We start from the raw sequence: 17,872 nt of genomic DNA on the forward strand, positions 1-17,872 counted from the left end.
ACCTGTCATTGCTGATTGCAAATATTTCTTAGTTCAGCTGGATCTGCCCGAATACCTGGTCTGGGGACTGGATGAGTACATGATTACCATACAATGGAGAAGCCAAGCTCCTAATCCTTTAACTTTTTTTATTGTTGTTAAGACAGACAGGGGTTGATTTAATAAAACTGAGTACAACATTTAGTACAGCTGTTCATGGTAGCCTTTAACCACTTTCCGACTGCATTATTGTAACGTTACTGCTACAGGGCGGCGGCTGTGTGCAGGATCACGTAATCGGAGCAATCATGCGTGCCACCAGGGGCTCACTTCCATTGTGATTCGATGTCTGCCGGTTGTAAACAAGCCAGATTGCTGTTCTGTCAGTAGGGAAGGCATTGATGCTGTGTTCCTGCAAAGCAGGAACATGGATCGATGCCTTTCCCTAGTAAAAGCACCTCCCCACAGTAAAAAAAAACACTGGCTAGGCACACAGTTAAACCTTTGATCACCCTGATGTTAACACCTTCCCAGCCGGTGTCATTAGTATAGTGACAGTGCATATTTTCTTAGCACTGATCACTGTATTGATGTCACTGGTTCCCAAAAAAGTGTCAATGTCCAATTTGTCCGCCACAATATCGCAGTCTCACTATGAGTCACTAATCACTGCCATTACTGGTAAAAATGAATCTAAATTTCATAAATATATCCCATCATTTGTAAATGCTATAACTTTTTGCAAACCAATCAATATACAAATAATTACAACAAAGGGGAAATGGTGCTGCTAAAAAAAGACGTATATATATTGTAACGAAAAGTCTCACACTCCACTTGAGTGCATTCATCATATACCGCTTCCTCCCAGCCTGAATATAGATATCAGATATTCCAACCACTCACAAGCACAAAACACAACACTACTAATAATGTTTAGTTGCTGAACACGGTCTCCTTTATTAGAACTAAACTGCAAGTCTTATATACAGTTAAAGAGGAGGAGGTTCCTACCTCCTGCTCATATTACTCTGACAATACAACTGTAACCAGAAACAGAATTAATATGAGCTAATTAACTAATCCCTTAAAGCAGTGACTCTGTGCCCTCCTGAGCATTGTTATGATCAATCAGGATTTCACTACAGGTCAGACTTGTTGTCACTGAGCTTCACACAGTTAATTATACATTATAATAAAAATCAACACAGAACTCTTTCATACAATAGCAGGGGTAATTAGCACAACCAAAAATGGATGAAATATTCTTAAAAGCTATGGGAAGCCAGACTAGACTCATATACATTATAGAAGACAACAGACTGGCTGGAGTTGATGACATTAGCATCTAACAGTATGTGTCCCAGTCACACATACTGAATCAGTCACTACTTCTAATATGGCATATACAGGGTTCCCAGAGTCTGCGTGTCTTGAGGGGACATGGACCTAAATCCAAAGTAACACCACCTCAAGGGTCCCCAGGCATACAGCTCACAAAGAGCACTTTTCCCCCAAATGCCAGGGCCAATGATCGGAGACTAGCATTCAGTCCCCTCCAAAAGCCCCTGCCCTTGCTAGGTCTGTCACATATATCACCTAACCTTAAAATTGGGTGTGTGACAATCTGAGATCTAAATATGACAATAAAACTAATATATGAAAAAGATAAATAAATTTTGAGTAATAAATATATTGTATGGATCTTACCATTGTGTTAAAAAATGCAAATAACCATCTGAGCTATATACAAATCCCATACATCTTATAGAAAAATACATAGGTGTGGAGGCATTGCATGCACATATATGCATGCGATGTGTTCACACAGGGTGGGAGAACATATAGAGCATCACATTAAAATTTACAATTGAAAAATATATACACCCAAAGGCTTAATTAATTAGTAATGATAAAAAAGAGAATATATGAAAAAACACACGTATCAATTACTGGTCTAAAAATAGAATGTTGACCCACTACCACAGTGGACAAAAAAAAAAAAAAAAAAAAAAAATATATATATATATATATATATATATATATATATATATATATACCTGTAGAATAGAGCATGATATGCATAGATATGTAAAATTGTAGAAAGATCCAGTTTAGACATAAAAAATCAATCAACTTCAGGGAAGAGCTATGTATGTATAAAAACATATATAGGAAGTGGTTAAAAATTTGATAAAAAACAGTTATGATCAATATTGACATCGAGCCCCCTAGGCACTAGGGACCCCAATCGATAAATCCAGCCTGTCTCGTTCTATGACACCTTTATCTTTTTGTTGTCACCCCTCCAATGATCCTTGATTATGTCAATCCCATAAAATATCAAACCTGTAGGGTCACTTTGATGTACCTCCTTGAAGTGCCTGGATAAATTATGTTTAGGGAAACCATTCCTAGTATTATATTATAATATATTCCCTAATTCTTACATTGACTGGTCTAGTGGTCCTGCCCACATACTGTAAGTGTCAGGCACATTCAATGATGTAAGTCACATGTATACTGCTGCATGTGATAAGTTCCCTAATTTGGTACTCCATGTTATTGGTCCTAGACCTAAATGTCTCTCTTTTCCCTGGTTGTTTCTTGCTGACCCTACAATGTAGGCCCTTTTGACATTTATAGAACCCTTTCATTTCCGAAAATAATTTAATGGTTTTTGGAGGGACAATGACATTATGAACAAGTTGGTCCCTAAGGGTTGGGGCTCTTTTGTATATAAATTTAGTTTTTTTAGGTAAAATCTTGGAAAGGACTTTATCACATTTGAGGATGGGCGAGTATTTCCTAAAAATATATTCAATCGATTGATATTGACTATTAACACCAATGACAAAGGCTATATCCATATGGAAAGTTTCTTTTTTGTTTTTTGTTACTAATAGATTATTTCTGTCCATATTTCTTCTGTTTTTAGGGTCTTCATTACCTCTTTTCGCTTTTCCTTATCTTCATATTTTTTAATAGTTATGTCTGCTTGTTCATCAAAATCTTCTACATTCTGACAATTCCTCTATAGTCTCATTAGACACATTCTCCTTCCATCTTGGATGGTGGCAGCTTGTGGTTGGCATATAACCGTTTGCGGTACGTTGATTTAAAAAATGTCTTGCTATGTAAATAGCCATCCCTTTTAAAAATTTGTAAGTCTAAATAATCTGTTGGTGGTCACTTTTACCAGTAAAAGAAATCCCGTCTCTGTTTTTGTTCATATCACTGAGAAATCTCTGAAAGGATCCTGTGGTCCCATCCCACACTATAATCACATCATTGATGTATCTTCTGTAAAATGTAATTTCCGAGTGTTCCTTTCCATAGATATACTTCTCTTCCCACATGTTCATGAAAAGGTTAGCCACGATGGGGGCATAACCCACCCCATGGCTACTCCCTTGGTTTGTACATAATAGCTTTTGTTATACCAAAAGTAGTTATTTTCCATTGCCATCTTCAAACCCTCAAGAATAAAACCAATTTGTTCATGTTTCAATAAGGCTTTTTCAGCTCCTGCTAAGCCATCTTTTCGACCAATACTAGTGTATAATGAGTTGACATCTATAGTAGCAAGTAAGAAATTTCAGTTCCTGTAACATTTTGGAGTTCATTAATCAACTGAACACTGTCCCTAAGATATCAAAAATATGTAGCAGAAACATATTTGCCTAAACGTATGAAGAAATTAGATTTTTTAAATGTTTTTATTGGATGTGTTTTAGAGCAGAAAGTAAACAATATTGTTATTATTTTTCAAAATTATCAGGCTCTTTTTTTAAAGCTCAAAAAATAGAAAATGCAGGGATGATCAAATACCACCAAAAGAAAGCACTATTTGGGGGGAGGGGGGGGGGCACACATTTTATTTGGATACAGTGTCTCAACCGCGCAATTGTCAGTTAAATTAACGCAGTGTTGTATCTCAAATAATGGCCTGGTGATAAGGGGGGTAAATGTTCCAGAGCTGAAGCTGTTAAACTACACTTTTTCCATCCTGGTTAGGTCATCATATGTGAACATGTGGCCCTCCACTTCTTCTTGTGTTATCTATGTGAAAACGAAAGAGCACCTAAACTGTTGTTCTTTAAAAAGTTCAACCATCTACTAGGTTTTTGGATGTCTCACTGCTTTTAGAAGTCGGATCTATTAGCAGTTGTAACTTTGACATCACATTTCGATTTTGTTTTAGTCATAGTCTTTTGATTAAAATGCCATTTTAGCTTTAGTCGTATTTTAGTCTTTTGCCAAAAATGCCATGTTTAGTTTTAGTTGTATTTTAGTCTTTTGCCAAAAATGCCATTTTTAGTTTTAGTCGTATTTTAGTAGACTAAAATCCAAAGTACATTTTAGTCGACTGAAATTCAATAGGTTTAGGTAAATTGCATCATTTAAGCATTCTAGAATTGCAAACTCTTTATATAATCCTCGAGTTAAAATCTTATAAATTTAAAATCTAAATCTTATAAATCTTATAAATCTAATAAATCTAAAAATCGAATAATCTAAAAATCAAATAATATTAATGCTATTATTTATGGCATTAGGATTTTAACATGCACTACAGACACAGATTTAGCCGTTTGATATATAACGTCTTAAAACCAAGTTTTGTAAACAAGTAAAAATATTGTTTTTTGACAAACAGAACTGCAACTTTAAAATATATATATATAAAAAAAAAAAAGAAAAACTGTAAACTCTATTACACATATTGCCTGAATATATTACCAACATTAAATATTAAGAAAGTCAGCAAACACTGTAGCTGATGACTTTTTATATGTACACTTACTTATCCAGTGAGCCCGCGATGTCGGCCCCCTGAGGCCGATCCGTCCATTGGATCAGCTGCCGGCACCGCCATCTTAACAAAGAGAACCATTTCCTACTGCGCATGCGCGAGTCACACGGCGCTTTGTGAATGGCCCCGTTGTGTTCTGGGACACACACATGTCCCAGAAGGCAACGAGGCCGCTCGCCAAAGAGGAGGAAGCGCCGCAGAATAGGAAGAGGCAAATTAGGAAGACTGCAAATGTTTTTTATTTTATTTATTTTTTAAGAATATTAACGCTATTTTTATTTTTAGGGTGGCCCTCCACTTTAAGGGGATAGTTCAAATTTACTACAAAACTGCCTATGCAGATAGGGAGCATCTATAGAAAAAAACAAACTGCAGCTCTGACTAAAATTGAATAAAAACCTTTGGGTGTAGGTTATTTACATACCTTATGAAATCTGACTGGAATACTCCCAGGAGATTGCTAAGTACTGCCAGGATGTTGCTAAGTGAGACCAAGTCATCCTTCACCATCGCAGGAGTGAGCTCTCAAATGCTGAGCTTAGAGCTACTGTATCAGGGGAGAGAAACAGCATGTAAGTGGGTTTGAATCAGAGAAAAAGCTCACTTCTGTGATGCTGGAGGTGAGCAGTAATGACTAGGCCTCACTTAGCAATGTCCTGGGAGTACTTAGCAACATCCTGGGACTATTTCATTCAGGCTTCATAAGGTATGTAAATGGCCTACACATATAACAAGGATATTATTCATCTTTAGTTAGAGCTGCATAGCTTGTTTTAATCTACAAACAACCCTTACCTTCATAGGCAGGTTTTTTTGTAAAGGTGAACTATTCTTTTAATGTTGAAAAGTAAAAATATACCACACTCATAAAGGCTTAGGGAAAAGAGTAGAGGCAGGGGTGAGGACATCTCACTACTAGCCAGCAGGCGTGATAGAACCCACAGTATGCACCCAAAAGAACATTTCAGTTCTGAGTCAATATACCCTTTTAGTTTCTCTTACTCACTTTGCATACATGTTGTGTTGCCTGCTTGTCTTTTGTGACCCACATGTTTTTGATTTCACTGTCTATACACCTTTGTTGCAGCTGCCATGCTGTTATCTACCTAGTTCTTTTCTTACAACTCTAGCTTTTTAATTCTCTGTTCCTGCCGTCGTACTCTGTTTGCGTAGTATACCTCATACCGCAAGCAGCTTTTGCACAATTAGAAAATTTACAAAAAGAAGAAACAAAGTATATTCAATATTTATTTTGGATTTATTTTTTGGTAAAGCCTTCTTAAAACAGAAGGCATTTATATGTATCATTCCATTACATATCCTAAAAATTAGAGGAGTTTTTCTCATATCAGAACTGTAGACAGAGCCATATGAATCAATGCTTTTTGCACCTGTGGACAGATACACATCCAGAACCATTGGTGTATAGTGCATTGATGGAATGAGACATGTGAATGCCCTCTGTTTTAAGAAGACTTTACTGTACGAAGAACTGTTTAGAATGAAGGCTTCTTGATTGCTTATTTGTTTATTGTATTTATTTATTTATTATATTATATTATTGATGCATTGCTTCTTGAATTAGTGCACTTTATCACTGTTTCACAACATTATCACATATTACTGCATTATTTTATTTTTTTATTAATTAGGGATAATCATTACTGCATATTTATCTATTTTTTGTTCCAAAGCTTCTTGAATTATCACACCTTTTTTAGTATTATTATTCAATATACACAAATACACAGGGCATCCCATGATGGGAATCATTGTGTTTTCAGATCGAGGGGCAACAGATACATAAATACAGAGATTGCAGGGAACAGCCAGCCAGGAATAAAGCTACAGATGACATCAACAGAATGTAAGAGGGAAATGGTAGACATTGCACACAATATAGAAGGTAAATCTAGCCATTTATAGACCAAGCCCTATACAGCAAAATAGAGGAACCAGTAGTGGGGGAACCCTCCGCTCATCTCTCTGCTGTACTGTCAGGGATATGAGGCACGCCTAGACCAGAAAGGTCATCTGACCTGAGACCTCTGTAGATTGAAGCGAGCCCTGTATAGATGGTGACAAAAGTATCCACCTTTTCCTATTTCCCATGAAAGGGCTTTCTCTGTATACAACACAATTCATGTGTCTCTTTGTGTACAGTACGGTACATGGATCTCTTTACAACATAGTACAATGCAGTCATCTCTCTATATACAATGCATGGCTCTCTATATACACCCTAATGCTGGTTTCTGCATTGTTGCTGTATTGCTGAGATCTGTAGCCCTCTTTGAGGTTTCTAATTCCACCTCTCGTTAAATACACACATTTTCTGCTAAATCTCAGCATATAAACAACAAAAAATATTATTATATTAATATTCCAAATTGTGCTACACCAATGAGATATTAAGGATAGTCACTCCTTGCTTTCTACCTCCCTAAACTCCATATTAGATCTCATGGTTACTACTCACCTCTCTGCACACCACTACCAAAATGATTCTATGGGTGCCGCAGGACCAATTTAAGAAAAACCTTACACACAGCAGGGAGCAATGATGAAAATTAAGCCACAGTGGCCCCTGTGGTGGGATAACTATTACACAACATAACTGAATCAGAACTTGCAGAATGTTTGCAAAGAAAGTTGATCTGTAGTCATGCAATGTGGACTTGCTGCAGCACAATTACTTGCTATCTGGGATTATTTCATAAAAGCAAATCATTTTTGTATGATAAATAAATTATTTTATGCAATGACACATGGTTTATAATTATACATGATTGTTGGAGTGAATGTATTTCACACCTGTACAGTAAGGGATTGGGTTAATAGCAGTGGATTCACTATCACCAGATTGTGGGATTATAGATTTGTGCTGCTTGCTGCTTTTTTCTTGACAAAAACAGAGACTTGGGACTCTTGCTGTAGACTTGCGGGGCTCTTGCTGTAGACTTGCGGGGGGCTCTTGCTGTAGACCTGCGGGGCTCTTGCTGTAGACTTGCGAAGCTCTTGCTGTAGACTTGTGGGGCTCTTGTTGAAGACTTGCGGGGCTCTTGCTGAGACTTGTGGGGCTCTTGCTGTAGACCCACCACTGCAACTTCGCTCTTGCGAGAGACTTGCCATGCAATTTGGTACACATTGGAAATGTGTCAACTAGAACTTATACTTCAAGTGCTCTGTATATATATAAACATACACACACACACACAGTGCCATGAAAAAGTATTCATACCCCTTGAAATTGTCCATATTCTGTTATGTTACAACCAAAAATGGAAATGTATTTTATTGGGAATGTATGTGCTAAACCAGGGATATGCAATTAGCGGACCTCCAGCTGTTGCAGAACTACAATTCCCATGAGGCATAGCAAGACTCTGACAACCACAAGCATGACACCTAGAGGCAGAGGCATGATGGGACTTGTAGTTTTGCAACAGCTGGAGGTCCGCTAATTGCATATCCCTGTGCTAGACCATTACAAAGTGGCACATAATTGTGAAGTGGAAGGAAAATGATAGATGATTTTCAATTTTTTTTTTACGAATAAATATGTGAAAAGCATGGCATGCATTTCTATTCAGCCCCCCTGAGCCAATACTTTGTAGAGCCACCTTTCACTACAATTACAGATGCAAGTATTTGTGGGGATGTCTCTACCAGCTTTGTACATCTAGAGAGTGACATTTTTGCCCATTCTTCTTTGCAAAATAGCTCAAGCGCTGTCAGATTGTATGGCGAGTGTCTGTGAACAGCAATTTTCAAGTCTTGCCACAGATTCCTAATTTGATTTAGGTCTGGACTTTGACTGGGCCATTCTAACACATGAATATGCTTTGATCTAAACTATTGCATTGCAGCTCTGGCTGTATGTTTAGGGTCTTTGCCCTGCTGGAAGGTGAGCCTCGGCCCCAGTCTCAAGTCTTTTGCAGACTCTAACAGGTTTTCTTCTAAGATCGCCCTGTATTTGGCTCCATTCATCTTCCCATCAGCTCTCGCCAGCTGAAGAAAAACATCCCCACAACATGATGCTGCCGCCAGCATGTTTCACAGTGGGGATGGTGTGCTCAGGGGGATGTGCAGTGTTAGTTTTCTGCCACACATAATGTTTTGCTTTTAGGCCAAAAAGTTAAATTTTTGTCTCATCTGAGCAGAACATGTTGCCCTCCAAACCCTTCCAGCAGGCCGATAGGTAATACCAGCACTTTACCCCAAGCATCCTACACAGATAATATGTTGAGATACAAACCAAGAGAATGACTCTTTATTAAAACTCAGACACATACTTTATGCCCCCCAGGAGGAGCTTCCCTTCTTGGCAATATTAGCATGACAATGCAAACTTCAAACAGCAATCCAATTTACAGCTAACAATTAACAGTGAACTTAATTAAACAGTAAGCTAATTAACAATTAGTCACCTAGACATGTCTAGGTGACTTAGGTCAGTGCCCACCCTAACAGTTCCCCAGAAAGAAGACCCAGGGCTATCCTAATCGCATTACCCAACTTTCACTTGGTAATTTGTCCACTAGAAAAGTCATCATAAGACAAAACTCATACAATTTTCCAACAGTCTGAAAAAGTGCAATTAATGTCAGATCAGTGCCCACCCAGACAGTTCGGCACCAGTCCCACAGATACAAAATGTACATTACACATGCCGTCTGTGTTTAGCTTTCACTTTTGTAATCTGTCCACTAGACAAGTTATCATAAGACAAAAGTCATACAATTCTCCAGTGAGCTGAAAAAGTATAATTAATGTATCTTCATAGATTTCTTGAGGGATATTGTTGATAAATATTTCTGCCCCAAGTGGAGGGGCTTCTCCAATCCAGTCTGCAAGAGGGCCACCATATTTCCTCTGACCAGTATCCTGTAAACGATTAATATTACACCTTTCCATCCACTCCAGAGGGGTAGCTTTATTGTCTTTATTAAGAGAATTAATCCAAGCCTCGCTATCAGCATTCCTCACGTTGCTGTTCTTCATTAGAGAATTATCTGCTCTCTCCTTGAGATCAGAGACTGAACTGAGCTCTCTACCATGCTCTGGCCAGGAAGAAGCAGACAAAATCCGTGGTCTCCTCCATGGGCCATAATCAGTAGGTAGGAAGCTTGCCCCTAGTCCCCTCCAAAAGCCTCTGTCCCAGTTGGGTCTATCAAATATATATATACTATATATCAATTATCACAGGATAAAACCAAAATATGCACCAAACTCCCTTGCAAACTCAGATATAACCTTGTTACCTTGTAGAGTAGTGATGATATCACCACTGTGCAGAGGGCAGAGATGTGGGTGGGAAAGTCCTCCCATTACAGGCTACCAGCAGAAAACTACAGGGGGTGAGTAAAAGACCAGTCCCCCTGCACAAGATGAAGGAGCAACAGTGACCAGTCTGTTTTACAGAAAGCTGTACAGATGTAAAGCACAGGGGTTCATTCATTCTGGATTATAGCAAATATCTGGAAGAAATACATGACTGGTGTAATGGGTATCTTTACTCCCCCAATAACCACAACTCCCTCCCTATTACCTTACACCCCGATAACAAACGACACACAGTTTTTTCACTGGAATTATATATATTTTATGTAAATTTATATATCGGTCACAGATTAAAAAGAACACAACATTGACATTGATGTCCAAAACATACAAATAACAAAAAGAAACAATCCCTTTTTGGCTGATCTGAGACTTTAACAAAAATCTCTTGATTCTTCCAAAAAAACATAAAATGTATTGATGCCTGAAGCCAAATACTGCCCATAACCACTTATTCTGGTTCATGAGCTTAACAGAGCTTCAGCCATTCCAAAACCTGCAATAAATGTTACAACATAATTGACATATCCAAAAAGACATTCCCCTAGTGTTATTGGGACTGATAAGCTTACCAGCTTTAGCGCTGATTGTAGCCCTCACCAATAACCTTCAAGCTGAGCCACTCCGCTAGACTTTTTACTGCCATCTTAGTCATCCAAGGGACAGCGCTCGCTGTGACAATAATGCCTATTACAAGTGAAAAATATCATTACAGTGCACATAAAAGGACAAATCAAAAACCCAAAAGCATACAAACAAATTTTAAAAATGAGAAGACAAATGGAAAACGAATCTTCGTGTTTGTTTCTGTTTTTTTTTGTTTTATATATTTTATCAAAATAAAGTACATTTAATTAGAAAACATGTACACGTATATATACCTATACAAAAGCAAATGCCAAATAAAATAAAATAAGTGAAGAGAAAAAACAGGGGAGTGTGGGTGGAGACCTTCTTCACTTTTCCAAAGAGTGACTGTGAAGTAATTTCCAGTGGCTTTGGCGGGCTTACAGCTATGACTGGCTCCCTGCTTCTCTCTCCATAAAACAGAATGGTCCGTCTGCGCCTCCACAATCATATCACTCTGTGCCTAAAGGCACAGTACGATCCTGGAAGGGAGACCAAGATTTATGTGAGAATACACATAACTCTTGTATTTAGAAAATATTTGTTTAAGCAATTTTAAACTTAAGATAATTGCATTAATGTTCCCTGTACCATAAATGCTTAATAATGTACAAATGTTTTTTTTTTTAAAGGAAGTTTCTTTTACATTGAGCACATTTAAATGAGAAGTATTTGTGCCATAGGCCTATTTCAATCAGCTTATCATTTGCTTTGAAGAACCAGTCATTTATTGACCCCCTACCCTCTATTTTAAATAGATCTACTTTAGTTGGCCAAGTATTGACTGACAGCTAAAAGCATTTTCCTTTTTGGACTAATAGTTTTCCACATTAGTGACCTACACTTATTACTGAATTAGAGATTTGCAATTAATCTTTGCAGTGCTGTGATGTATATCTTTATGAGACTCACATTATTCAGTCTTTTATCTCTTATACCCGTCTCTATTATCATTTTTACTAGAGCAGGACACTATCTTAAGAGGTTGGAAATAATCAGAAGCAGTATTTGAATTTTTATGTTTTCAGTAATAACATTTCAGTAACAGCAAGAATTTCTGTATATTACCATGATTTACGTTCCACTCACTGATCCAACAAATAATAGTTTTGTTTGAGTACAAAGCCTTTTTACCGACTGTGAAAACAATGCAAGTTTACCCTAAAACACATACAATTTCTTTCTTTCACTTTGTTTCATACTTGTCTGAATTTGTAAAAAATATTGTAAGGCAGTCTGGCTGGTGTACTGGTCCATATATATATATATATATATATATATTGTTGCAGGTGTGTCATTTTTTTTAGTTTGGAAAAGAATACTATTGCAAGCACTATGCTCTATGGTCAGGATATAATAGGGGTGAGAGGAGACACCCTTGGCATGTCCCATTTAGAAATTAGATGGGATCTGAGAGAAGGGCATTCAAGCGAATGTGAGCTGTGGAACAGTCATAAAGGGCCATATTCTCCAGGAGGTGGTCCAGGGATACCAAGTTGCTGAAGTGTGACCTGTAAAAAAAAAACCCTAATCTAAGCAATCAAATGCTTTTTCGGTGTCTGTAGATAACAATCATTACATGGAGGTAATGACTGGAAGCATAATATATTAGTGATAGGGTTTTAATGGTGTTATTTTGGGCTTTGCGATTGGAGACAAAGCCCACGTATATATGCCTTTTCAATCATTAATTGACAAAAATCTTGATAGGAAGAGATTATGGTGGGAGTTTACATTTCCACTGTTTCAACACAATCTGCATTTGACATTTCTTTCTGTTTTTCTTCATTTGGAAATGTTATGTGTAAATTCAGTGTTTTCCACACTGTTTATGTGCCACTACTAAGCTTTAAACAATCCCATAAATGTGATTTAGAGAAATCACTGGTCTTTGTTGAATAACACATACACCAATTATTTGTACAGATGCTTGTGCAGATGCTGCGCTTGTATTGGTGTCAATTTGCTAAAAAATATATTAACATAAACCTGGCATAAACCTGTATAATTCACAGGTACACAAAATGCAAAAGCATAAGTTAACTTTAATAAAAATAAAATGTTACTGCAGATTCAAAGATATGAGAATCTGCATTTTTCCTGTAGAGGTTAAACTTGGCCCGTGTATCTTTCTGCTTTAAAGCCTGCTATTGGTTACCATAGTAATGGGCAACTTTACTGTCAGCTATGGAGACTCAGTAGGTGAGATGCAGGCCAAGTGTAACCATGACAGTACATTATAGGAAAAGTGTATTTAAAGTGAACTGGTCAGACTATTGACGTCACATATTTATATATTCCAAATAAGCATTGAAAACAAGTCCACGCTGACATCCGCAGTTGCAAGCAAAGTGAAGCAATGCATTCTTAAAGAGGAAGTAAACCCTGATGAGTTTACTTACTCTTTGATTCCCTGCAAAGGTAAAGCATAATGGACTACTATGCATCGCATAGTAGTCCATTATGTGTCACTTACCTGACAAAGAAGCCAGCGAAGTCACCGCGGTCCCCTGTAGTCCTGAGCGTCCATCTTCTTGGTGGGTTTCGCTGCTCCGCCGCTATCATTCGGCGAAGCCGCGATGATGTCATTCCCGCGCATGCGCACGGGAGCCGACACTCGCGGCATATTGCCGTTGACAGCGGAGCGCTCAGTGCGCCTGCGCGCCGCTGTCTACGGCACATGCGCCGTAGACAGCGGTGCCTGTCTTTGGGCAAATATCTCCTAAACCATTTAGGTTTAGGAGATATTTCTTGGACCTACAGGTAAGCCTTAATCTAGGCTTACCTGTAGGTCAAAGTTGGTTGTAAGGGTTTACAACCACTTTAAAGTTAAAGTATAACTAAAATCTTTTTTAAATCTTTTTTTTTGTTTTGTTTTGTATGCCGTTGAGAGGGATTAGAACCCCTGTCAGTTTTTTATTGCTGTCTGTCTCCCCATTTGGGAGATTCACCCTCTCTATTTGTCCTGTTTACCATTACCATTGAAAGTGAAAGTAAAAGAAAATCCCCAAATTTTGTCCCCAGAAAAGTAATAGAGGGGAAATGTTCCAAAAGGGACACTAGTTCTGGTGACCTGGAAGTCCCCAAGGAATTCCCTTAATTTGTAGGGATTTTCAGTCACTTCCTGTTTGGCTATGAGACATGAAGTGAAGGGTAATCTCCACAATGGCACACAGATGGCGAAAATAAATCTGACAGAAGTTACTACCCTCCCTTGCTTTATCCAAAATGAAAAAAAAAAATTACCTTTAGTTCTACTTTGTCAGAAGCACTGAAGTTGGTTCTAGTTGATTTCTCAACAGCTTTTTCTCACCCTAGTCTCTTTCTCAGTAGTAAACTCAGCAACCTTCCAACCTTTTAATGTAAGCACAGTGCACCTGCCTCGTGTCTATATTAGAGCACTTGAGTTCTATCGGGACACTTCTAAAGCTGCTGAGAAACTGACTAGAACCCAGATTTAGTTCCTCTGTTGGGAAAATTTGAGGATAATGATTCACGGTGCCTGCAGTAACAGAGGCCAGTAAGGGTTTTATTTTGAATAACATTTGATGCTTGTTAAAGTATGAAAATAATTCAATGTCCATAGCCTAGTGCAGGTTTACACCAACTGCCTGCAAATCCATATTTTCAACATATGCTTAATTTGAATTGACCAAGTTTGAGGCAGGTTTACTTTAACTGTGGAATTTCTGCTTTAGTTCAGAACTGTTATTTTACTTTTGGCTCCATGCACACTAGCATTTTTATTTAAGCTCCTAGAAGCTAAATAGTGTTATCCTTTGTGTCCATGCACACTACTTTATGTTATTAGCATTTTTTGATATTCAGCATCTAGGAGCAGAAAACAAAATGTTTTTGTAGAGTTTCTTGGAGCTTTTTTCCAGCAGAAATGCTTCTAAACACTTATAAATGTTTCTAAACGCTGCTAAATGCTACTAATAGCATTATTTGAGCTTTTTTCCTTTTTTTTAAGGAATTGTAAAAATGTTGGTAAAATGCTATTGATCCTAAATGCTTCTAGAATGCTACTAAAACGTTACGGCGAAAAACTATTACCAGCATTTTTTATCCCGTGTTTCTTTCCAACTTTTTTTTTAGCTTAAAAAAAAACGCTAGTGCGCATGGAGCCCTAAAATGGTTTTATCTTTTCATTTCTTGATAATGAAAGGCACAGCAAGACTGTAAACCCTCATATTATTTTTATTTATTCTATATTCATCAATGTGCACAAAATCACAGGAAGGCAGTTAAGAGTGGCTAGCTTTAAATGCTTTCAATGTTTGCTTTCATTTTAGGAATACACAATAGATGTGTTCTTTCGTCAAAACTGGGAAGATGAGAGATTGAGGTTCACGGGGCCAATGCGCATTCTTCGATTAAACAATCTGATGGCTAATAAAATTTGGACTCCAGATACTTTCTTTCATAATGGGAAGAAATCTATAGCCCACAATATGACGATGCCTAATAAGCTTTTAAGAATTCAAGATGATGGAACGCTTCTTTATACAATGAGGTATTTAATTTTTTGTTCTCTAAAGTCCTGGATGTTCACTGGTAGCATGTATTTATAAGATGTTTTGCTTTTGAGTGGCTTAAAGTGTAACTAAGGGTTTTGGACAGAGTGAAGAGGGATTAGAACCCCAGTCAGGCTTTTACTGCTGTCTGTGCCTTCATTAGGGATATTCATTCTTTCTTCTTGCCCTGTTTACCATTATAATTGCAAGTAAGAGTAACAGAAAATCTCAAATGTGAGAGGAAAGTATTATAGGGGAAATCTTCCAATAGGAATGCTAGTTCTAATGAATTGGGAATGGGGGGGGGGGGGGGGGGGGTTGGGGTAAAGGGATTCCCTTAATTTGCAGGGGTTTCCTCTCACTTATTTTGGCTACAGGACAGGAGATAAGAGTAAATCTCCTCATTGGGACACAGATGGAATACAAAAAAACAGCCACGGCTGTTCCTGTGTAAATTAACATTAGCAGAACAAGTTTAATAAGAATTCTGATGTATAGGGATGAGTTTGTGTATGTTCTAAACCCATGTTCAGCAGAACCTGGAAGGAAGTTATCAGTACCAGCCCAATCAACTGGGGTCAGGGCATTCCTCAACCTGTAGCTGCCTGTGCACAAAGGGGTAGTGATGCTTGAGACATCATTGATATTGGCCCAATACATGTGGCCATGTTAGGTCAATGATGCCAGGAACATTTTCACCTCTTTGTGTACATGCAGCTACAGAGCAGAGAATGCCCCACCCCAGCCCTAGCTGATTGTCTGGCACTAAAAGGTTCGGACTGAGCCCTGGCTCTCACTTATTATGTAGTAATGTTATTTTGTTACATTGTAATTACTTTGTTTCTTTTATAAAAGATCAAAAGAGGGGTTGAGCTGCACAATATGTCCATTAAACAACCTGCAGGGAGAAAAAAAAAGTGTTTTTAACCTTAGTTAACCCTGATCAGCCCTAATTATCTCATTCTTCTGCTTCTTCTCTTAGCTATTATTTTGCAGAAGATTTTTTTTTTTTTTTTTTTTTTTTAGTGGTTAATGTTTTTAGTGTCTTTTTAATTGCACATAATGCACATAATTCAAAAGAAAAAGGCCTTTCTAAATACCTTCACCATATAATAGAAACATCATCTTGGCATCAATATAAACAGGACAAATTATAGAACAAAAAGTATTTATTTACAGTAAACTTTGATATTTTAAAACTAGAAAAATAGACTTTTTCAGTGTTGTAAAAGTACCGGGCATGGGGCTCGCAGCATTGTAAACTTTTATTTAGGCAAGAGCCAGGGCAGATGGCAATCCGTAGCATAATTTCCTATCCTGACAAAGGTCCAGGAGGGCAGCAGTCAGTAATGTAATCTGTTATCCAGGCAAAAGATCGGGGCAGGTGGAAATCAATAAAATATCCGTTATTCAGACAAGAATTAGTACCTAAAGCAATCCAGAGACAAGGCAAGACTGAACACAAGATAGGAGCCAGAAGGCAACACCAGTGACATTTAAATAAAGAGCTGCAGCACTGCCAACAATGAGGACACGACCCAAGGCGAATGCCTCCATCATCCATTGAGGTAGGGAGCATTACCAGCAGTACAGTTATAGTCCAGCCAGGAGTGGAGTGTGGCTGAACAGAAACTACATGAAGCATAGGAAATGCACTGCATGTCTGGCACTCCTAACATTTCCATCTCTGAAAAGGAGCCTCCAGGCACAAAGGAACAGGCTTATTCTGATGAAGGCAATGGGACCTTTTTAACAGAAAATCAACATGATTGGTGGATGCCAGCACCCAATAGCATTCCTCAGGTTTGAAACCCTCAAGTGGATGAGGTATTGTAGTAATCGTTAATATTCTTGTAATGTAAGATGGCCTCTACCTTGTACTTTTCTAACAAATGCAGATGTAGAGGAGTCAATGGTATCCAAGTTGACTGGTTTCAGCAAGAAAACATGGAAGGTGCTGGGTATCTTCATAGAGGGAGGAAGCAAAGATTAAAACAAACAGGTTTCATTTATTTGATGGATCTGAAAGGTCCAAGCTTGGTGCTAGTTTCTGAGAATGGATTTTGAGGAAAATATTGTGGGTGGATAGCCCCAAAAATCACCAGCTCTGAAGGTGTGAGTGGTCAAATGTCGATTATCAGCATAGGCTTTTTGGGAAGCCAAGGGATACTCAAAGTTGTTATGCAATGATTCCAAATGTCAGAAAAAATGTCCAGGGGCTTGTTGACTTCCTGGAAATTGTAGTTTTAAGCAGAAAAAAAACAGAAACTGGGATGGAGGCCATAAACACAGAAGGAGGTTGAAACCCCAGCGTTTGGGTACATCCAAGCATAAGCAGACATAGTTTGGCCTTCCTACATGGGTGGCACTGTACAGCAGCCACAACACAGGGAAGGCAGAGGTCACAAAGAACTTAGTTCTCTTCAAGTATTTGTAGTTGTCATCAGGAGAGCAGTGGTCCTGAGTGATCTCTTGGCCACCTTTGAAATGGGTGGTGCTGATATATAGCACTGTCTCCCCTTGGATTGGCATGCATTTTGTGCAGTGAGTGGGTGAGGGACAGAGCCCAGCTGGTTAGGAACAGATTGCT

At 38.1% G+C, this 17,872-nt stretch overlaps 1 protein-coding gene across 1 annotated transcript in view; it reads left to right on the forward strand.

Moving 5' to 3' along the window:
• GABRA2 (gamma-aminobutyric acid type A receptor subunit alpha2) overlaps positions 1-17,872 on the forward strand; it is a 261,837-nt gene that overhangs the window by 128,813 nt on the left and 115,152 nt on the right. The window contains exon 5 of the mRNA XM_077477538.1: positions 15,061-15,281. Within this exon, the coding sequence (XP_077333664.1) occupies positions 15,061-15,281 (221 nt within the window). The remainder of the gene's footprint in view (positions 1-15,060; positions 15,282-17,872) is intronic.

This window comes from Lithobates pipiens, unplaced genomic scaffold (assembly GCF_037356315.1).
Source record: "Lithobates pipiens isolate NorthernLeopardFrog02 unplaced genomic scaffold, aLitPip1_a1.2 Scaffold_13, whole genome shotgun sequence".
NCBI classification, from domain to species: Eukaryota; Metazoa; Chordata; class Amphibia; order Anura; family Ranidae; genus Lithobates; species Lithobates pipiens.